The sequence below is a fragment of the Hakea prostrata genome, chromosome 7 (assembly GCF_041222555.1).
Source record: "Hakea prostrata isolate BN-2017 chromosome 7, UWA_Hpros_2, whole genome shotgun sequence".
Taxonomy (NCBI): domain Eukaryota; kingdom Viridiplantae; phylum Streptophyta; class Magnoliopsida; order Proteales; family Proteaceae; genus Hakea; species Hakea prostrata.
Window position 1 is genome coordinate 19,248,073 of NC_142606.1, and position 23,535 is coordinate 19,271,607.

The 23,535-nt window shown below is 36.1% G+C and overlaps 2 protein-coding genes and 1 pseudogene across 2 annotated transcripts; 2 read left to right on the top strand and 1 right to left on the bottom strand.

Annotated features, from left to right (window-relative positions):
• Positions 1–286: 286 nt before the first annotated feature.
• On the top strand, positions 287–3,246 carry LOC149010347 (tryptophan aminotransferase-related protein 4-like). The gene is made up of 5 exons (XM_089161317.1): positions 287–657; positions 1,593–1,890; positions 1,988–2,298; positions 2,395–2,675; positions 2,901–3,246. The coding sequence occupies exons 1-5, from the start codon at positions 374–376 to the stop codon at positions 3,104–3,106; spliced, it is 1,380 nt and encodes a 459-aa protein (XP_089017443.1). The 5' UTR covers positions 287–373; the 3' UTR covers positions 3,107–3,246.
• Positions 3,247–3,279: 33 nt separating this feature from the next.
• LOC149010348 (ABC transporter C family member 3-like) lies at positions 3,280–16,403 on the bottom strand. The gene is given in 11 exon segments (XM_089161316.1): positions 3,280–3,389; positions 3,392–3,427; positions 3,541–3,780; positions 3,921–3,984; positions 4,516–4,821; positions 4,951–5,159; positions 5,264–5,558; positions 12,624–12,788; positions 12,890–13,540; positions 13,624–13,710; positions 14,028–16,403. Coding segments are annotated over 11 exon segments (4,491 nt in total). The 3' UTR covers positions 3,280–3,327.
• Positions 16,404–17,745: 1,342 nt separating this feature from the next.
• LOC149010349 (tryptophan aminotransferase-related protein 3-like) lies at positions 17,746–23,269 on the top strand (annotated as a pseudogene).
• The last annotated feature ends 266 nt before the right edge of the window (positions 23,270–23,535 follow it).

Sequence of the window (23,535 nt, forward strand, 5' to 3'; positions counted from 1 at the left end):
ACAAATAGATACTTACACATCGCCACATCATATATTACTAGTATAATTTTCTTCCTCTTTTTTTTCTCCCCCCAATTACTGTTTTGTCAATAAAATAAATATAATGATACGCATAAAGAGGCCAAATATGTGCCTTTCACCCAGAGATCCCATTCCCTACTAATAATATTAGCCAACAGGTACATGACATCAGTGCTGAGCTTCACTTAAAGCCAAATTAAATTATGTGGTTAGTATAATAGGATTTCATATGTAAGAATCCAGCAAAAGTCATTAATTTATGATAGAAATATAGAGAGAGAAGTGTCAATATATCTTCTCTAGTGGTTTCAGAGAATTTTTATCATTCTCTGCAACTGAGAGGGAGACCACCATGAATAGCCTTTCAAAAGCACTCTATGTTGTGTCTCTACTCTTCAATCTCTTCTTCTTTTCTAAATTATTCCTCATCCGTTACCATGGTATGCTCACATGGACTAGAAAATCAGCAGAAGAGGCAGAGGAGATTGCATCCATAAACTGCTCTGGCCATGGAAGAGCTTACTTGGATGGAGCTCTAGCTTCTCAAGGAGGAAAACCTGTTTGTGAGTGTAACTTATGTTATGGAGGTCCTGATTGCTCTGAGATCTTGCCTAGCTGCCCTGCAAATGCTGATGGGTATCTTCTCTTTTACCTCTTCTTCTTCTTCATCTCTTTTTCCTTTGAGGAATTTTTATTATTGGACAACTGGATCTGTAGTCATTTTATTTCATCTTTCCCAGAAAATTTTCCAGTTCTCCATGAACTCAGGGCTTTAACTAAATTCATTACTCAGATCATTAATCACCAGAAGAACTAAGTTCACAAATATTTTTGATAAAAATCATTAAATTTGATTGATAGTTTTCTCAATCTGGAATGAATGTAAGGGTTTTGACTTTCTATGGCTGCCCTGCTTCTTATTGACTGGGGGAATTTGAGTGGTTGGCATTGGCATGTAATATGTTTTTTTTTTTGTTTTTTTGAATAATTATAATTATTAATTAGTCAATGACCTATGGGAGATTTTTTTTTCTAAAAATTATTTCTTTATTAGATACTGATTCTATATATAGTTAATTAAGAGAATTTCTTATTGAGTTTCCCTATGGCCTAATAGATTTGTAATTACTTTTTGTCCATTTTTTTTAATTTACTTGATTAATGTAGGAAAAGAAAAGGGATTTTCAAAATAAAGAAAAGAAAAGAAAGAGTAAAGTCAATAGTGTAATATTTAATGTAATTATTATGTGAATTAGATATTTACCCTCCTCTCCTCGATGATGACTTTATAGTTGAGTAGATTCCTCTAAGAATAATAACAAGAGAAAAAGAAACTTAAAAAAAAGTTGTATTCACTTTCTTGTCTGGTCCCTTTTTGGTTTGATTTTTCTCCTTGTTAGCTTTCCTTATAGTTTTGTCTGTTTTGGTTGGGCTTCAGCCTTAGCCCTTTGTAATTATCTCTCCTTCCTCCTGTGTGTCCTTTAGACAATAAATTTTTTGTTCATCCCGAAAAGAAAATGATTTCCTCTAATGGAAAAGATTATACTAATATTTTGATTACAACAAAACAGAGGAGATCCATTGTTTTTGGAACCATATTGGGTGCAACATGCAACAAGCAGTGCAGTAACAATCTCTGGTTGGCATCGGATGAGTTATTCGTTCCCAGAATCATCATTCCTCTCGGCTGAGCTAACCAGATATATCAAAAAATTACACACTTCTGCTGGAAATGCTATTACAGAAGGAAAGTTCATAGTTTTTGGTGTTGGATCAACCCAATTGCTTCATGCATCACTCTATGCACTCTCTGGTGATGACCGTTTGCCGAAGCCGGTTAATGTCGTCGCAAGAGCTCCATATTATCCGGTTAATTACATGCAGCTAGCTCTACCTTTTCCTTTCCAATTGCTGCTGAACTAGAAATTAATCAATTTCTATCTGTCTTTATGATTTTAATTCACAGATGTATCAAGCTCATGCAACCATGTTTCAATCAAGAAGCTTTGAATGGCAAGGAGATGCTTCAGTATGGAAGAACAACATGTCCATTAACATTAATGATTCTACCAAGTACTCCTTCGTTGAAATTGTGACTTCACCAAACAACCCTGATAGTAAATTAAGAGAACCAGTTCTGGAAGGCTCAAATGTGAAGATTATCTCTGACCATGCATATTATTGGCCTCATTATTCAGCAATCCCTGCTCCTGTCAATGGAGATCTCATGATCTTTACACTTTCAAAGATTACAGGCCATGCTGGTAGCCGATTTGGGTAATAATCCTTGCATGGCTAACTACACTCATTTAATTTTCTATGACTCTCAACAATCTTATCTTCATTTTTTTTGGGGTGGGGGGAATTATGCAGATGGGCACTCATAAAAGATCCCATGGTTTATCAAAGAATGGCAGCATATTTGCAATTTAATACCCTGGGTGTTTCTCATGAGACTCAAGCGAGAGCACTGGAGCTACTGAAGGTGGTATTGGAAGATGATGGGAAGGCACTCTTTGAATTTGGATACAAAACTATAGCAGACCGGTGGGAGAAGCTGAACAAAATTATTTCTCAATCTAAGCGTTTCACCCTTCAGAAATTGTCTCCTCAATATTGCACTTACTTCCAAGATGTTCATAGACCTTCTCCCGGTAAGCATTAATTTTTTGAAGGTTTTAGGTATTGATATTGGATATGGTCATGACCAATATCAATACAAGATGGATATCAATCAGTATTGACATACATATTATATCTTCTTGAAAAGAAAGCTAATTGAACTTAATAAGAACTATAGTGCTAGAGTTCAAAGATATATATATTGATTCCTGCTAAACTTGTTGTATATATCACTGATGAACTAAATTCTTTCGTAGGTTATGCATGGTTGAAGTGTGAGGAGGATCATCAAGAATGCATTAAGGTTCTTGAAGCTGCTGGTATCATTGGTCGTCAAGGTAGCCTTTTTGGAGTTGAAGACAAGTACGCACGTTTGACCTTGCTCAGAAGTGATGATGACTTCAATTTGTTACTGAAACGGTTGGAGAACTTGGTTTCAAAGGAGCTTATAGATACTATTTAAATAACAATACCTCGGCCTTATCTCAATAAATAGGATCAATTACTTTGATCCTTATTATTGTAAATACCAAAATAATTTCCTTGTATATGAAAAAAACCGAGTTGCAGTTGAATTTCAGAGATCTTATACATGTATTTGACAAAGAAAATTTTCATCATTCCGAAAGTTTCAATTCACTTCAGTCGAATGCAGCCTGTAGAGTTTGAACATTCAAAACCCTTTTATGTTTTACATCTTCTAGCATATTCTTTAACAAGCTTTGCAAATGATGAAGACTTGTTCCTAGCAATTTGTCTGGGGAGTCATATTCTATTACAAGACCTGTTTCATCAAGGAAGATATATCAGATTTAGCAGGCATTTACATATAAAATAAATTGAATCCATTTGATTGTGATGTCTTAATTACTAATATATTAATTACCAGGTACTAACCATTATCAATGAGAAGGACCATATCTCTATCCATAATTGATGTTATCCTATGTGCAATTGTAATGACAGTAGTCCCTGAGAAGTGCTGAGTAAGTGTTTGTTGAATTAGATAATCAGTTTTAGTATCAACTGATGCTGTAGCTTCATTAAGTACTAAAACATTGCTCTTCTTGAGTAATACTCGTGCTAAACAGACTAGTTGTCTTTGACCCATGCTCCAGTTGTCTCCATTCTCAGTTACTATATAAGATATATAAATCACCATATACAAATGGGTTAGCTATTTGCAACGTTATTTTCATCATCTATGCTTTTTAACTTGTTAAATAAAGGATTGAGGGGGCTGTGGGTTTGGATTCTTTATTAGAGAGAGAGCTAACATGTAGAATCAAGCCTTCCTTCTTTTTTTCTGACCTCATCTCCAAGCTGGCATCTATCTAAAGCCTACACGACCAAAAACTTCATGTCAACTTGCCAGCTTGCAAAATTTTAAGAAATGATACATATAATCAAAATGTGAACAAAGAAGACAAAATAAACAATAAAGAATTAAAGTGCCATATGGAAATGAAAAGTAGAAAGTGCTACATGAAAATGAAAAGTAGGGTAATAATAGCAATGCACCAAAGTCGTTCATGTAAAGTAGGGTAATAATAGCAATGCACCAAAGTCCCAAGTCAGTGAGAATTTTTACCCCCAAACTTCCCCAAAAATGATCTACAGCATTCTTTTTTTATTCTTTTTTTTTTTTTCCCAAGGAAAATAAATTCATTGATTAAAAGAGCAATTATAAGCATGAAGCCAACGATTGATCAATATGCTGAACTTTTGAAAACTCCATCAAAAGGACTAACTTGAAAAAGGAATGAACAACAATTGCTCCCATGTTTTGTTTCGTGTAAAATCAATGGGAAAAAATAAAGATCATCTCAAATGAAAGAAAAAAAAGAAAGAAAGAAAGCAAGAAATCCTTACCTCCCAAATATGTTCATCATCATACTCTTCAAGTGGGTCAAGGTTAATTCTCAAAGTCCCCTCAAACATAGTTGGATCTTGTGGGATGATGCTTAACTTTGATCGTACATCATGAAGACCAATTTTAGAGATATCAATACCATCTATGTAAATTTGGCCTGCTGCAGGTTCAAGCGTGCGAAAGAGAGCATGTACTAGAGTTGATTTACCGCTTCCTGTTCGTCCAACAATGCCAGTTTTCATTCCTGCAGGGAAAGTACATGTGACACCTCGCAAGACAAGAGGAAGGTGTGGGGTGTACCGAACCTACATGCCAAACAATCATATAATATAATTTAAAATAATTACCCAATAACACATATTAAGTAGTAGAAGGTTTCTTACTAAAAATAAAGTTATGTAAATAGATAAAGATGTATCTAAATTGGGGATTACCTGTAGATCAATAATGTCAATTTTACTATGCGATGGCCAATCACAAGCTGGCCTATTTCCATCTATTACTAGGGGAGGTTCACTAGGGATGCATGAGTATTGTAACATCCTTTCAATAGATACAATTTTATTTTCAAGACCACACAGATCCCATATGACGCCGTGCAAGCTAAAATTTAGTCCATATGTGATTGCTAAACCCACAATTCCTTCAAGGAGAAAGAGAAAATATTAGAAATTCATTATCATGATTTGATTAATCATATTTCAACTACTGAATGATTTTATAAGATCTTAAGCTCAAAATTTTTACCAGGCCTAAGTATTTCCTTTGGTATTAATGTCAAGAAAACCAAAGATATGGCATATGTGATGGATGTCAACATATCCATACGAAAACATAACCACTCTATTGCACCAGAAATATGAAATGTAGTTTTGGAATACCCATCCACCAACTTGAGGTTTGTGTTCATAAATCTCTCTTCTTGATTGAAACACCTGATTGTGACTGAACCTAAACCAGTTTCAGAAAAATGTTGTATAATTGGTGCCTGGTACACTCCAGCCATACGCGCAAGTTCTCGTGCTGCAGTTATGTAGTATTTCTGAAAGTCATAATTTAACAAAAAGAAGAAAAAAAATTAGATACATGTTAGTTATGTGTAATGAAAGTATTGGTAGTCAGAAAATAATAGAGGCACCTTTTAGAATGGAATCCTTAATTTCGGCAAAGGCCTTATGTTTCAATCTAAAAATAAAATTCTGAGTTCCTTTCCTCCTGAAATTTTCTGATCTCCTCCTAGCCAGGGATGGATAAACCAAAATACATATGGAAATTCCCTGGGAAACTAGGAAAAGTAGGGCTGCTGGCGTATTCCAATCTGACAATGCCAAGGTTATTAAAATATACCGTTTGTTAGAAAATTGAGGCAGAATTAGAGACTGCTGTTTTGGGACTAGAGTGGTCTAAATGGATAAGGATGCAGAGGTTGTGGGTCAAAACTGATTCAACAGTTGTAGTGGTTCTCCTTCAGAAAAAACACTCATGGTGGATGCTACAACATTGGAGAGGGCTAAGTGAGTACTTGGACAATATAGAATGAAAGGTTTCGCATTGCTGTAGGGAAACCAGTGTGATCGCTGACCACTTGGCCAGATTATAGGCAAGGCTGGAATCCTCAGAGGTGGATACTCAATGGTATCAATCAATGTTAGGAGAGTTAGATTCGGACGCTTCAGGTAGCCTATATTTCGGTTATAAAACTAAAATAATTCTGTTGTATGCTTGTGCATGGGTGGTGTTTATCTCACCACAGATTTCTAAATTTCTTATTGTGTGAGGAACCAGAGAGGAGTTGCAGGTTGAATGTGGTTCATTTGTATAGCATGCTCTATTCTTGGTGTTGTACTCTTACACTTTTAATATAAATGACATTTTAGCCAAAAAAGATATATTGACATGGACAACTTTGTTTGGATTTTATTTGGGATATTTCTGGAAAATCACCCAAAATCCTAGCCGCCACTTCCTCTCAAGCTTATGCAACTAGGGTTGCTTCTAAGACTTCCACAGTTGATCAAACTCCAACTACTACACTCAAGAAGATTATACAAATAGTACTCACAAAGACTCTAACCAATCTAAAGAAGAGTTTGACACAGATTACAGTTTCGACAAAACCCTGATCAATATTTTAGTAATCTAAAACACTTATCTTCGTGTAATCCAAACACTGTAACTCAGAGAATCCAAATGATCACAACTACAAGAGTCCTATAACAGTGATGAACAAGGACTCTACCTATATATAAGAAGCCAATGACACAACTCGAGCATACCTGGAAAACATCTAAAACTCTTCTGTGGACGTAGGTTAAATTCAACCAAACCATGTAAACTTGGTCTCTCTCTCTCTCTCTCTCTCTCTCTCTCTCAATTCTTATGATTCTAGCATGGCATCAGAGTACTAGGTTCTTTCTTCCCCCCTGCTTCACTTCCCTCCCTCAACAATATATTGGCCATTAAGCTCATGGACAACAACTACTTACTATGGATGTCACAACTTGTTCTTCTCTTGAAGACTTATGAATTGTTTCATCTTGTGGATGACTCCTCCATATGCCATCCTGCAACTATCACCATTGAAGAAGACTCCATCCTTGTGTGCAAACCGAATCCTGCCTATAATTCGTGGATTTGTCGGGACCAACTTCTCATGTGTTGGCTTATAGCCTTGCTCACTGAATCTGTACATGCTCAAGTCGTTGGTTGTTCTACTGCTAGAGTAGTCTGGCATCATCTTGACACTACCTATGCAACACCATCTTCAGCAAAGATTATGCAACTTCGTCTTCAATTACGAAACATGAAACGAGGTAACAGTACTATACATGACTACCTTCCCGCATTAAGCACAGTTGCCGGTAAGATTGTTTCAGATGATGACATTTGTTTGCATGTTCTCAATGGTTTGGGACTTGATTATTCGGCCTTTGTTACTTCTATAACCACTCGTGGATCCCTTGTCACTTTTGCTGAGTTAAAAGGAATGTTATTCACTCAAGAGATTTGTCTCAAGGATGACTTACCCTATGACTCCTCTTCACCTTTGGCTAATCTCTCTTAGACAGGCAATGCTCGACATTATCGTCCTCCCTACGAAGTTGATCAAACAACAGAAGCAGACCTTTTCGTGGACAATCTTCTGGAAATCTTCATCCACTTCTTGCCACTCCACCTTCACCCTCTACTAGTGGTTACAAACTATAACATCCGTCTCTCATTATTTTTCAAATTTGTGATCGTCACGGCCATAAAATTCATGATTGCTATCAATGTTACAACCATGCTATTTAAGGTACGACCAATGCTCCCCCCTCTGTGCATGTTTTAGAACTCTCTAGTGGCACTATTGTAGACAAAACTTGGTATCCTAACTCTGGGGCTACACATCACATCACCAATGCCCTCGACAATCTTCAAATGCTCACCCTTACACTAGTTCGGATCAGTTGTTAGTTGGTAACGATGCAGGCTTGCCAATCACTCACACTGTCAAATTTAATATTTCTACAAAGCATTCTCCCATTTTTCTAAATACGGTTCTTCATGTTCCTACCATTCAGAAGAATTTATTATTAGTTTCCCAGTTTACTCGTGATAATAATGCCATTTTTGGGTTTCATCCTGATATGTTCTATGTGAAGGATTGAACAACAAGGAATTGTCTTCTCTAGGGAATTGTTAGAAATGGGCTTTACCAGATGCACTTGGGCGACTTCTCTCCACAGGCTTTCATTGGTGAAAGAGCTTCCGTCTCCCAATAGCACTCCAGACTTGGACATTCTACTTTTAAATTAGTTTCAATATTTAAATTACCAGTTACATCTGAGAAAGTTCAGTTTTTTGGTGATGCTTGTTAGAAGGGAAAGAGTCATAAACTCCCTTTCTCCTCTTCTAATTCAGTTTTTATAGAACCTTCGGATTTGATATATTCGGATGTGTGGGGTCCTTCTCCAATTACTTCTACTGATGGTTTTTTATGTTATGTAATTTTTGTGGATGCCTTTAGTAAGCATACTTGGATTTATCATATGTGTTTAAAGTCTAAGTTGTTGGGATTCTTCAAAAGTTTAAGTTACTTGTTGAAAATTTATTTTCTCGACGAATTAAAATATTTCAAAGTGATTGGGGAGGAGAATATTGAACTGTCTCTACTTTTCTCACCTCTTGTGGGATTGATTATCGCCTTCCTTGTCCTCACACACATGAGAAAAATGGGGCTATCGAGCGCCATCATTAACATATTGTTGAAGTTGGCCTTACCTTATTAGCCTACTTCTTTTGCCCTAGAAAATTTTGAAATTATGCTTTTGAAACTGCAGTGTTTCTTATCAATAGGATTCCTACCACTGTTTTGGGCAATGTTTTACCCAACTACAAACTCTTTAAAGTCCATCCTGATTATGCCTCCTTAAGAGTTTTTGGTTGTGCCTGATATCCTTACCTTCGCCTTTACAACAAACATAAGCTAGAGTTTGATCTAGCATGCATGTATTTTTTGGTACAGTCCTCACCATCGTGGTTATCGTTGCTTTAGTCCTTAGACATGTAAACTCTTAATTTTCTGCCATATTATTTTAGATGAAAAATAGTTTTCCTTTCACCATCAATCACCCATTGAGGTTACCCATCAATGTCAACCACCTTTAACCTCTCTCTTAGTCCCACCCCTGGCTGAATCCCCCCTCCCTTGAGCTCCACATCTCCCCTCCCTCTCTCACACCCGAATCCTCCCCTAGGCCGCATGACTCCAACTCATCCTTATCCTCTCCTCCTTCTATGGATCTCATCATTGATTTCTCTTATGATCCTCACCCTCCATCTCCTTCCCCACCTCCTCTAAGCTCTTCTCTCAATACTCACCCCATGGTTACTCGTTCTAAAGGCCAAGTTCTCCCTAGAGCCCTTCTTACATCTACCTTTGATGATAGCCAATTTGAGCCTACCTCTTTCACTACTGCCAACAAATACCCTCACTGGTGAACGACTATGTATGAGGAATTTAATGCCCTCTTAAACAATGGTACCTAGTCTCTTGTTCCTTTTCCTCCTCAGACTAATGTTATTGGTTGCAAGTGGGTGTTTAAAAGGAGGTTGATGGTTCAATTGAACGATACAAAGCCCGACTGGTGGCTAAGGGGTTCAATCAACATGAAGGTTTTGACTACAATTAAACTTTTAGTCCTGTTGTCAAACCCACTACAATCAGACTTGTTCTATCTTTTGTTGTTTCCCATTCTTGGCCTATTCGCTAACTAGATATACAAAATGCCTTTCTACATGGTTTCCTTAATGAAACAGTCTACATGAAACATCCACCAAGGTTTGTTGACTTCATTTTGATTATGTTTTTCGTCTTCACAGATCTCTCTATGGTCTCAAACAGGCCCCTCATGCTTGGTTTGATTGCCTTAGTTTCTTTTTATTGGAATTTGGCTTTATTGGATCTAAAACTGACACTTCTCTTCTCATTTATCATGGTATTTTTGGTACACTTTATATCTTAATCTATGTGGATGACATCATTGTTACTGGAAGTTCTGAGTTGTTACTTTATGAATTTATGACTGCTATTGCCTTTGTGTTTGCTGTCAAAGGTCTTGAACCCTGACATTATTTTCTTGGAATGTTTGTGTCTCCATTCTCTTATGGTCTTCATCTTTGTCAACAACAGTACATTATTGATTTTCTTCACTGAGCCAACATGGGTGATTGCAAGCCTGTTACCAACCCTCTTTCTCCTTCTACTCAGTTGAGCAAGTTTTCGGGGGAGCTCATGGCCGATTCTACCATGTATAGAAGTATTGTGGGGGCTCTACAGTATGCTACCATGACTTGCCCTAACATCCAGTTTGCCATGAACAATGTGTGTTAGTTTATGCAAAATTCAACTCTTGATCATTGGTCTTCTGTTAAATGGATTCTGCATTACTTAAAGGGTACCATATCTCATGGAATTGTTCTCACCAAATCCTCTAATATGACAATAATAGTCTTTTCTGATGCTGACTGGGTGGTTGTCCTAACGGTTGTAAGTCTACTAGTGGTTATGTTATCTTCTTAGGATCGAACATTGTATCTTGGAGTTCTCGAAAACAATCCATTGTTGCTCACTCCAGTACAAAGTTTGAATATCGAGCTCTATCTAATGCTGCGACTTAGCTCACTTGGCTACAATCTCTCCTCCACGAGCTCCATGTATTTTTAAGTGAGGCTCTAGTCCTCTAGTGTGACATTAATATTTGTGCAACCTACCTCACTGCAAATCCTGTTTTCCATGCTCATACCAAACATGAGGATATTGATTCCCACTTTGTTCGTGATAAGGTTGCCAAAGGAGATCTTCACATTCGTTTCTTATCTACCAAGAATCAATTAGCTGACATCTTCACCAAGCCACTCTCAACTCCACGTTTCACCACCTTGCTGGCCAACCTCAAGGTCACTTCACCTCCCATGAATTTGCGGGGGTGTATTAGGGATATTTCTGAAAAATCAACCAAAATCCTAGTTGCCACTCCCTCTCAAGCTTATGCGGCTAGCGTTGCTTTTAAGATTTCCACATTTGATCAAACTCTAGCTACTACGCTCAAGAAGATCTCTACAAATGGTACTCATAGGGACTCTAACCAATTCAAAGAAGAGTTTGACACAGATTACAGTTTCTACAAAACCCTGGTCAATATTTTATGTAATCTAAACACTTATTTTCATGTAAATCCAAACATTGTAACTCAGGGAATCTAGATGATCAAAACTACAATAGTCCTAGAACACTGATGAACAAGGACTCTACCTATATATAAGATGCCATGTACACAACTCAGAGCATAGTGGAAAACATCTAAAACTCTCCCGTGGACGTAGGTTGAATTCAACGTCTCTCTCTCTCTCTCTCTCTCTCTCTCTCTCTCTCTCTCTCTCTCTCTCTCCTCTCATTCGTCTGTCTCTCTCAATTTTCTCATGATTCTAGCAGATTTAAACTTGACTTATGAGTAAGATAATAGAGATTCATTAGATTTTGAAACCATTTTGACGGTCTCAGTTGTTAAAGAATCCCCACCTAGATTAGGGTACAAGATCCTTATAAAAACTGAAACAAAATGACTACCTTAGGGCCTGTTTAGTTACTTGAGTCTACAGATTTCAAAAATCTAGAGATTTCAAGTCTATAGACTTCAAATCTCTGGAGACATGGTTCATAAAATTAACTGTTTGGTTAGCTTGAATCTTTGGAATGAAATTTGTAAATCTATCATGAAAAAACATTTATTGGGCCATGGTTCAAATGTTTAACGCTTTTATACTAGGGGTGAAATCTCTGGATTTCACCTCATACCCATAAATCTACAGATTAACGTTTTTAGTGTAAAAAGGTAAATCTCTAGATTTCATGAATCCAAGGATTCACACAACCAAACAGGTATAAGAGATTTGAAATCTCTGGATTCATATAACTAAAGAGGCCCTTAGTTAATTCAATCAAATGTGAGGGTTTAGGACAATATTAATCGCCACAAAGGATCCGATAAAAATCAATTTCTACCTAAAACATTCAATTATGACCACCAAAATTTAAAGGAAGTAAATATGTTGGAAATCATGTAAACTTTATGAAAGTGGGAATATAGTGACATACCTTTAGTCCGGCTTTACCTGCAAGGTTATTATAATGGAATCTAATGTATGCATGGAACATTTGGAAGGAAAAAACTGATATGTTCAATCATGATTATTTGGTTATCCAACTAATATGTTGGTTTGTTTATTACTTTCTTTTCATGAAACAATTTTGAAATGCGAAAAAACTGTAAATTTGTACTAATTCACATGGAAGTTTGTGACTATAAAATTCATTATGTATTTTTTTTTTCTTCCAGATTTTTCTTGTTAAATAACTAACATTGACAACAAAGAAATATATGCATCCAACTCTTATTTGATTTTGGTTGAAATTAAGAAATTTAGAATTTAGCATTCAAACAAAGCTTAAATGTGCAATAGCATGTAACCGTGAAGAAGATAAGCTTGTGCTTGCCTTGAAGTTTTAATCATGCATTGAAAAAAGAGTTTCAGTCTTGCAAAGTATACATGATTATTGAATTACCTGGTACCAAATGCATATCATAGCTACTGGAATAAAAATTATCAGCATTTGCCATGCAATCTGCGACATTACTACTGCTGTTCCCAAGAATCCTACGATTGAAATAAGAAGTTCTTCAAATTGATTTGGAATAGATGTGTCGACAGAACTTTGGTCTATGGAAGCCTACACACAAAAATAATTTTATTTTCTTTTTAGGGAAAATAAAATGAACTTGAAATCTTGATTATTTTAGATCCTGAGAATAAACAAGCATATTTACTAACCCGGTTTAAAATCCTTCCACTTGGAGTGGAATCAAAAAATGATAGGGGAGCACGGAAAATGCACAAATGCATTTTGTTAAAGAGAGTAGTTGCAGTCTTAACCCCAGCAGTTACAACGAGAATGGACCTTATAAGTGCGCAAATACAACTTCCGAAGAACAGAGCAACATAAACAATGATGATAGTGTATTCTTTAACATGAGGTATCACTTCCTCTAAAATAGGTGTAGCCAGTACCATCCAATAATTACTAGTTATGTTGAGAACTTGGAAGAGAATTTGTGCTAACAAAATCAATGGAACAAAAGCTCCTCTGTATGTTGTGGTAACATACTTCCAATAGAATGAAAAACTAACTTTACCCTTTTCTCTCTCTTCTTCTTGGACAAGTTGTCCTTCTGATCCAACCAAACCTTTTGATTTATAATTCAAGGGTCTTGTTACCTCATCATTTTGAGTAGATTCATCCATAACTGGTGCATTTTCATCTTTTCCATCATCAACAAAATTATCTGAAGTAACCTCATGGTCAACTGAATTAAGGTTTGCCAAAACTTTTGTATGTGTGCTCAATAATTTCATAAAATCTGTTCCTGAATTAAGAATTTCTTCATATTTTCCTGCTTGAGTAATCCTTCCATCTCTCATTACCTAGCAAATAAAATAAAATAAATAATTGCAATCGAACTAGATTATAGAACTTAAAGTTGCAAAAGAAGATGGCAAACTCTCACCAGAATAAGATCAGCAGGAGGTAAAAACTCAATTTGATGTGTAACATAAATTAATGTTTTTGAACCCAAAATTCCTTGCAAGCATTCCTATAACAAAAATTAAAATTCATATTAAATAATTAAAAGTAATTTCAAATTACTTGAGAATGCTAAGTTGTTCTACTCATTAATACAATTTATTTTTCAAAATGATATGTTACATCAAACCTATGTTTTGTTAAGAAGAGCAAGTATAACTCAATACCATGTGTTGTATGTTTATTAATTTAGATATTTATGATTTCCTTCTTTTAGATGAAGCTCAACTTCTAGTGAATGAAATTTAGACGTAAACAATGGCAAGTATACAATTAAATCAATTTTATCAAAGAAAAATTTGGAAGAAGAGTTTAAAGAGTAACTACCTCAAATAGATGAGTTCCTGTATGAACATCCAAAGCGCTAAAAGGATCATCAAGCAAATAAATATCAGCATCATTATATAAAGCCCGTGCAATTTGGATTCTTTGTTTTTGCCCACCACTTAGGTTAATCCCTCTCTCTCCTATGATAGTTTGGTCTCCAAAGGCCAATAATTCCAAGTCCTTCTTCAATGAACATGCTTCAAGGATCATTTCATACCTTTCCTTGTTCATCTCTTTACCAAAAAGTATATTATCTACTATCTTGCCACTTTGTATCCAAGGTGATTGTGGAACATAGGCCTTTGTTCCATTTAACATGATGGCTCCAGATATCTTTGGAATTTCCCCTAATATGCATGAAAGTAGACTTGACTTTCCTGATCCAACAAAACCACAAATAGCCACTCTCATACCATGATATACTCTAAAATTAAGATCTTTTAATATGAGATTGGGAGAATGAGAATCCCAAGAGAAATTCCCTTGTACTATCTCAATTGCAACTTTGTTACCATCTTTTGGAGGCTCTTGTACTATATTTGGTTGACGACCATTAAGACAAAGAAACAAAATTGTCCTATCAAGGGAAACTTTAGTCTGAACTATCATGGAGATTGTGTCTGGGACTTTATAGATGGGCACTTGCAACATTTCAAAAGTTGCAAGTGCAGATAAAATCTTCCCTGATTGTAACGGAATTTTCATAAGTATACAAAATCCAAAAGTCATCATAGATATGAACATGGGAGCAGACAAGAAGACAAACGAAATCATAGTTGCTGAATATAGTAATTTCTTAATCCATTTTGTTTCAGACTTTCTGATCTCAATTATCTTATCCAAGAACTTCATCTCCCAACCTTGAAGTTTGAGGATCTGCATGTTCCTCAAAGCTTCAGATGTCACCTTCATCCGTCGATCTTTTGAATTCATCAACTTCTCTTGAAATTTCTCCTGTAATTTTCCTAAAGGAAAATTTGTTAGCATCAAAATTATTGTGGCAACAACAGCTACAAGTGAAGCAAGACCAATCGCCTTGTACAAGATCAACAATGCTAGAACAATCTGAAAAGGTACCATCCATACATTATGCAAGTACCAACTGAAAAGCCCTATTCTCTCGACATCAACATTCATTAAATTAATGTTCTCACCGCTAGCATGACCTTGCTTTGAAAGGCTTAGACTCTTTTTGTAGATTATGGAATATAAGGCACTACGAACCCTAATTCCCATCTTTCTTAATTGAAAGAACAAAAGCCTCTCTGAGACGCATCTTATGAGCTTTGAGAGAAAGAAAATAAAGACAAGTGAATACCCTTGATACTTTTGTTGGTGAGGATCATTGAGATACTGAATAAAAACATCAATAAGATATGGTCCAACATAAGAAGCCAATGTGCATATAATGGATAGAATAGCTGTCCATAAAACTTCTTTGGGCGTGGAGAGAATTAATGCCCTCACCAACTGGAGTACACTTACATGACTATCCATCTTATTGTCAATACCACCAGATTCAAGCTTATTCTCAAAACAAGCAACAACTGCACTGGCACTATCACAATTGGCAAGCTGAGGAACATCATCAAGGTCCAGTATTTTTGTGTATCCACATGCAAGCAAAGGACTCATCCAAGAAAACGTAATCATACTAAAAAGATTGGCGTTTGCATATGGAGTTACTCTCTCTCCACTGATATGTAGACTTTGTCCATCGTGATCACCTTTTCTGAAATTGGAACTAGTTTTCAAAAGAGGCTCCAAAATATGGAGATCTTGATCTTCTTGCCCCTTGCCAAACAACCCAGCATAACAAAAGAACAAACTACAAATAACGGATGCAACATCAGAGATCCATATCAAGAATGATAAGGATGAGTGTTTCCTATAGAATTTCAGATGTATGACGAAATAGGAACTTGACATAAGGAGGTAGAAAATCCCCCAAATCTTCAATAGAATGGGGAACCTCTTGCTTGAATGAGAAAACTGGATGTTCAAGTAGGCAGAGATCATAAACCAGGTGAGTGATCTAGATGTAAAATCTAGTTGAGAAAAAATCTTTAGATTAGACCAACCGTGTCTTTGCCCAGAAAGGAAGTTCAATACACATAAGAGACAGTCACAGAAAGACAGACTTATGCAAGATATAAGGGCTAACCAATAGTATAAAAAGTAGGTGTTCTTCAACAATGGTTTTGGATTATCAAGTGTACTTGCTGTCTGTCTCTTGCAAGCCCATGAAATAGATAAAACTAATAACGCAATTAGGTGTGAAGAAGCAGAAAACCCATATAAGAAAATAGTTGTGGAAGGTCCTAGAAAAGAAGTCCATATAATTTTATCATTCTTTTGTTCTGAAAGTGCATCCATGTCTGCAAATTTTCTTTTCTCCTATTTGCACTTTGGTGGTGTTAGGCTAAATGCTAGCCTTACGACGTTTTGAATTGATACAAGCCCATTTGCTAAAATGTTGTGGACACTCTAGCATCTAAATACCAACCATTTCCACTTTAGTATTGGAGTCTTGTCAGTATCATCTCTAGAGTAGTAGAACCTGTCTGTGAACAAACAAAACATAAGCTACTCGAAAAAAATTATAGATGTAAAATCAAAGAGCTGGCTAAATTTTCACTAAGAAAAAAAATTGGACGAAGTACGTGTTTTTAAGGAAATTGGATAGCACCTTTATGAAGGATGGCAATGCTTAACTTATTCTTGCTTCTTTTGAGGAAATTAGATAGCAGTTTGGATGAGTTGTAGAGAAAATATATTTGGTGTTGAGGTATCTGAGTTATATCCAAATTTGGTGCAAATGGCTTTGGCTCTCAACTATTGAAATACCAGAGAAATCGGAAATTGGAAGGTCTTTATGACCCTAGAAACCTAAGTTTCCTGTAGCCATGTATAAATGGTAACTACCTGACCATAAATGGAAATGACCCATATATCTTTAGAATTGGTGTTGTTTTATCCAGAAGGTTCCTAAGAAAGTTCCTAAGATGAAGTTTTTGAAGTTTTCTTCAAATCGGGAAAAGTTTTCTTAACTAATTACCAAAAAAAGAGTTTCATAATGGTATTAACTTTTGGTGCCTTAATAGTTCAAATCAATTGTTTGCCAAAAAAAATTGTTCAAATGAATTTTTCTATGGTTAAATTTGTGGTTTTATAGCCTCTGATACTTTTCTTTCCATAGTCATACATCTTAAATTGAAAGTTACAGAGTTTGTTCCTATAATGGAAATTTATTCCAGTCTCTTATACTTTTCTTTCCATAGTCATGCATCTTAAATCGAAAGTTACAAAGTTTGTTTCTATAATAGAAATTATTCCATCGCCAACCATGTGGGAGGCTATTCTAACGTAGAAAACACAAGTGGTTAGGCTTATTTTTTTTTTTAGGTTTTCTTTTATAACTATGCATTCTAACCCTAATGTCTCAAAAGTGATTTTTAAAGTGGCAATTGAATTGCTTATGTCCAGACCAAAAAATAAAAATTTTAATTGCTTATGTAGAGAAAAATGTGATTGGTTATTCTATCCTTAATAACAGACGGTTGAGATTTTTCACAAATAAATTTCTTTGTTATATAATATTTCCTCTCTTTACAAAATTCTCCCTCCTTTTAAATTACCACACCTCCGCCATGCAAAAGACCTGTTTCTACAATAGGCACAATCCTGCCCATTAATCCTCTATTACAGTTCCACCATAATGCGTTTCATTCTATTGGTTGGTGTTCTGATGGCAGCATACTTTAAGGTAAGAAAAGTGATTCCTTTCCAATGGTTATGGAAATTATTACTATTTATCTTTGGTTTTGGAAATTTTTACTATTTATCTTTCTTATTTGAGTATAATTTATTTCCCATGCCACTGCAGGCTTCTCAATCTGAAAATGGCTTCTCACAATACTGGGAAGAGCATATTGGTATTCCACATCCTCCACATTGGCTCGCTGCAAAAGCTTCCCCTTTAACTCTCAAAGAAGCAGCAGTCTTTATGAAGTTGATAGAAAAAAATGAATTAGTTCCCCATCTACATTCATTCTGTAAGAAGGCTAATATTGCTTGTGATATGCTAGTGAAGAAGACAATGAACAATACAATACTGCCGCCAATATCTCAATCAAATGATGTCAAAGTGGTATATGATCGTGTTCCAAGCGGATCACCTCTATTGATTGCCAATCAAGGGGGGTTAACATTTTTCCGAGCATCAATGGTGAAACAAGGAGGTTTTATCCATGTTCCTGATCTAAGAGACGCAATGTCACATACATCATTTTTGCCACAATCTCTTGCATCCAAAATCCCATTTTCTTTAGCCCAAATCAAGGAGTTGAAGAACCTTTTTGGTGTGGCAGATGGTTCAGAAATGGAACATTATATTGAAGAGACCCTTGAGATATGTGAAAAGAAGACCCTTCAAGGCGAGTGGGGAATCTGTGCGACTTCAGTTGAGGTTCTCATTGATTTTGTCGTTGAGAAATTAGGGCACTATGTAAACATGTGGAGCACTGAGAATGCAGAAGGATCTTATGAGAATGTCACTATAGGAGCTGTGAAACTCATACATGGAAACTTCTCTGAATCACCTGCCTTGTGTCATAGCCAACCTTTCCCATTTCAGGTCTATTATTGTCACATTTTACAAAAAGTTAAAGTATATAGGGTTGAAATACATGCCCAGAAGAAAGTGAATCATGCAATCATGGCATGCCATTATGATACCTCATCTTGGCACCCAGACCATCTGGCTTTTAAGCTCATGGGATTTGGACCAGGCCTAATTGAAGTATGTCATTGGATGAACGAGAATGGAATGGTTTGGACAAAGACTCTAGGTTGAGCGGCATTTGAGGATTTGATTATGTTTTATTCTCTAGTTTTTGTTATATGTCTGTACTTATGCTATATGCATGAAAGAACCGACAATAATACTTGACCATGGCTTCTACCAGTTTTTCAAAATCAACACCGGAAGCACATATGCGAGTTATATGTCTGTGAGAAGTAGAAGTATTTCTAAGTTAGTTTTTTTAACTGACAATTTTATGTATATTAAGGGTGAAGACTATTACATATACCACCAGACTAGGAAGAATTAAACTCTCTAACCTCTTGATCATTACCCACAGCCAAACCTTAGCCATGCAAGACTTTGCCGCATAACTCCTAGCTTCCCAAGAAGGTGGGAAAATGTTTCGTATTCTCCGGAATCCGTGCTCCGGGAATGTGCTTTCATTTTCAATCATGGTTTTCATTTGTTTTCTAAAATGACAATGAACCAGAACTTGGATCCAAGCATTCTGAACAAATCACCCTTTTGCTACTCGATCGTTCTGGTCCATCAGTCAATGAAGAACCAAGTTCACCCCAAAATCACTCTCTTGTCCGGCAATATGAGTTTACTATGACCTAAATTTTGAGATTTTTAAACTTTTTTATACAAAAATGCATGGATCACAGAGTTGATTTCTTTAACAACGGATCATTTAATGAATTGTATCTTACTTCCAAGGCATGGTGGCATTTTGAAGAAGATCCGTTGTTGATTCCATGATAACTGAAAGGCATTGTGGAGGTGCAATTTCTTTTGATGATCAAACTAATGGTTAAAAACCTTTGAACAAAAAATCCACCTCAAAGAGTAAACTTTGGGCAATATCGATTAGGCCCTAGCTCTTAACTGAGTGAGGTTCAATTGGGATTTAAACCTTTTTTTTTTTTTACCCCAACAAAATCCGTGAATATATGATATGTTATTCTCTTTTGAGTTTAGCAATTGGTTTTCCTTCTTGCCCTCATTGTGATGGTTGTCTATTCTCTTTATTGTTGAGCGAGAATGACAAAATGGACAGAGTTCGAGATCAACACCTTTATTGTTGCACTAAGATGACTCAACTTCAACGGGCCCTTCATTTCCCAGTGGCTCAACTTTGAAAATATGTTTAAATTCAAGAGTATTCCAATCATTTTAACACATGTTTGAACTCTAATCATTAATTGGATGTTGTCTTAAACCGTCATAATAGTAGTGTATCCCTATATGTAGTTTGCATATTAGGGGTGTTTCCAAAGTAACCATGTAAGCATTTTCTTTGGGGGGGGGGGGCGTGTAAAAAATGTTATAAGAAACTACTTGATCAATTGTTTACGAAGAAAACATATAATTTTTAGACTTAAATTCAACTCAACGAACAAAAAAAAGTAAAGTTATACAAATAAAAAATTATATTTGAGAACACATCACATGCACATATGCACGTGCATCACCACTTGTAGGAATAAAAATGGGATCTTAAAAGAAATACAACGGAGGCTATTTACTTAATTAGGAGACTTATGGAAAGGTATAGAGAATGTAGGAAAGATCTTCATATGGTATTTATTGACCTAGAAAAAGCTTATGATAGAGTCCCTAGAGCGTTAATTTGGCAAGTACTAGAGAAAAGAAGTGTTGCAAGTAAATATATAGATATAGTTAAGGATATGTATGATGGTTCGGTGACTAGTGTTAGAACAGTGGGGGGACAAAGTAATGAATTCCCGATAACAGTTGGGCTACATCAAGGGTCAACTTTAAGCCCATATCTATTTGCATTGGTAATGGATGAATTAACCAAAGACATTCAAGATGAGGTCCCCTGGTGTATGCTTTTTGCGGATGATATTGTGTTGATTGATGAGACCCAAGTGGGGATTAATACCAAATTAGAATCATGGAGATTAGCTTTGGAATCAAAAGGCTTTAAACTTAGTAGATCGAAGACAGAATATTTAGTTTGTAACTTTAGTCATGATCGGCCAGATGATGAGGTGGTGATACTTGACGATAAAGAGATTTCTCAGAGTGATTGTTTTAGGTACTTAGGTTCAATCATAAGTAAAAGAGGTGATTTGGAAGATGAGGTTTCCCAAAGAATTAAAATAGGGTGGATGAAGTGGAGAGGTGCGTCCGGGGTCTTATGTGATCGGCGTATTCCATTAAAGCTTAAAGGAAAATTTTATAGGACCGTTGTTCGACCAGCTATGATGTACGGTGCAGAGTGTTGGGCTGTTAAAAAGAATCATATAGATAAACTCAGTGTAGCAGAAATGAGGATGCTAAGATGGATGAGTGGCAAAACTAGGATGAATAAGATAAGAAACGATCATATTAGAGTTGGGCTGGGAGTTGCTCCCATAAGTGATAAGCTTAGAGAAAGTCGTTTGAGGTGGCACGGCCACGTTCAACGGAGACCTATAAATGCTCCTGTACGGAGAAGTGATATAATCCATATTGAAGGAACTAGAAGAGCTAGGGGTAGACCTAAGATAACCTTAGGAGAAGTGGTGAGAAATGATATGTATAGCTTAGGCCTTGTATCTAGCATGGCCTCGAATAGAACTGATTGGAGGGCAAGAATCCATGTAGCCGACCCCATTTAGTTGGGACAAGGCTTATTGTTGTTGTTGTTGTTAAAAGAAATAAATTAAAGTCAATGGCGTAATATGTAATGTAATTCTTATGTGAATTAGATGATTTATCATCCATCAATTCGTGATTCCAGTTTGCCTGGCCAGTTGCCTTGGAGTTTGAGCAGGTGTGGAGATTTTCTTTGGACGCTAAAACCTCCTCTCCTCCTCTTTGAGATCGCATGAAGGGTTGCTCTAATAGTAAATGACGACATCACCTCAATGATGTCTTTATAGTTGAGTCAATTCCCTTATAAAGAATAAAAAGAAAAAGAAAAAGAAAATAATTATATTCACTCTCTAGTCTATGTGCTTTTTGGTTTGATTTTTCTCTTGGTTTGCTTTTTATTTGCCCGTTTTGTTGCACTCCTCCCTCAGCTCCTTTTAATGAATTTTTTGTTCATTTAAAAAAAAATGATTTACCCTAATGCAAAAGATCATACTAATATTTTGTTACAACAAAATAGTGGAGATCCATTGTTTTTGGAACCATATTGGCTGCAACATGCAACAAGCAGTGCAGTAAGTCAGTAACGATCTCTGGTTGGCATCGGATGAGTATTCATTCCCGGAATCATCGTTCCTCTCTGCTGAGCTAACCAGACAATAGCGAAAAATCACACACTTCTGCTGGAAATGCTATTACAGAAGGGAAGTTCATAGATTTTGGTGTTGGATCAACCCATTTGCCTCATGCATCACACTACGCACTCTCCGGGGACGACCGCTTGCCAAAGCCGGTAAATGTCATCGCACAAGCTCCATACTATTCGAAGTACATGCATCTGGTGGCCCTACCTTTTCCTTTCCAATTGTTGCAGAACTAGAAATTAAACAATTTCTGTCGTCTTTCTGATTTTAATTCACAGATGTATCAAGCTCATGCAACCATGTTTCAATCAAGAAACTTTGAATGACAAGGAGATGCTTCAGTTTGGAAGAACAACATGTCCATTAACATCAATGATTCTACAAGTAAATTAAGAGAACCAGTTCTGGAAGGCTCAAATGTGAAGATTATCTCTGACCATGCATATTATTGGCCTTATTATTCAGCAATCCTGCTCCTGTCAATGGAGATCTGCTCATGACCTTTACACTGTCAAAGACCACTCATTTAATTATCCACAATTCTTTACAAGCTTATCTTCAATAAATTTTTTTTTTTTGAAATGAAGCAGATGGGCACTCATAAAAGATGCCATGTTTATCAGAGGATGGCAACATATTTGCAACTTAATACCCTGGGTGTTTCTCATGAGACTAAGTGAGAGCACTGGACCTGCTGAAGGTGGTATTGGAAGATGAAGGGAAGACACTCTTTGAATTTGGATACAAAACTATAGCAGACCGGTGGGAGAAACTGAACAGAATTATTGCTCAATCTAAGCGTTTCTCCCTTCAGGAATTGTCTCCTCAATATTACACTTACTTCCAAGATGTTCATAAACCTTCTCCTCGTAAGTACTAAGTGGAGTGCTAGATCAAAGCAGTGAAACCTTTCAAAGAGATCTGTTACTTCCTCGTAAACTTTTAGTACACATCACTGATGAACTAAATTCTTTTGCAGGTTATGCGTGGTTTGAGATGGAGGATCACAAAAAATGTATTGAAGTTCTTGAAACTGCTGGTATCATTAGTCGTCAAGGCAGCCTTTTCGGTGTTGAAGACAGTTGTGTACCTTTAATCCTCCTTAGAAGTGATGATGACTCCAATTTCATTTATTATTGAAACGTCTAGAAATCCTGGTTTCAAAGGAGTTTATAGATGTCTTTTGAATAAAAATCGGTCAAATCTCAACTAATAGGATCAATTACTTTGATCGTTATCAATGTATATACCAAAAGAATTTGTCTCCTGTATGATAGAACGAGTTGCAGTTGATTTTTAAAGACCTTAAAATTTTTATTTGATATTTTACGTATATTCATATGTAAAAACTCATAGTTTTCTTTACTAGGGGTTGGTCTTTCTAACTGAGACAATTCTTGAACTGGATTTGGATTTGAGTAGCTTTTATATTATTTGGGCTAATTCCATTTTG

What these genes read in the sequence shown, in the direction of transcription:
- LOC149010347 (XM_089161317.1), top strand. Translation starts at nt 374, where the DNA reads ATGAATAGCCTTTCAAAAGCACTCTATGTTGTGTCTCTACTCTTCAAT. An exon ending in CAAGAGCTCCATATTATCCG is followed by an intron (nt 1,891 to 1,987) that starts GTTAATTACATG and finishes TTTAATTCACAG; the next exon opens with ATGTATCAAGCTCATGCAAC. An exon ending in CATGCTGGTAGCCGATTTGG is followed by an intron (nt 2,299 to 2,394) that starts GTAATAATCCTT and finishes GGAATTATGCAG; the next exon opens with ATGGGCACTCATAAAAGATC.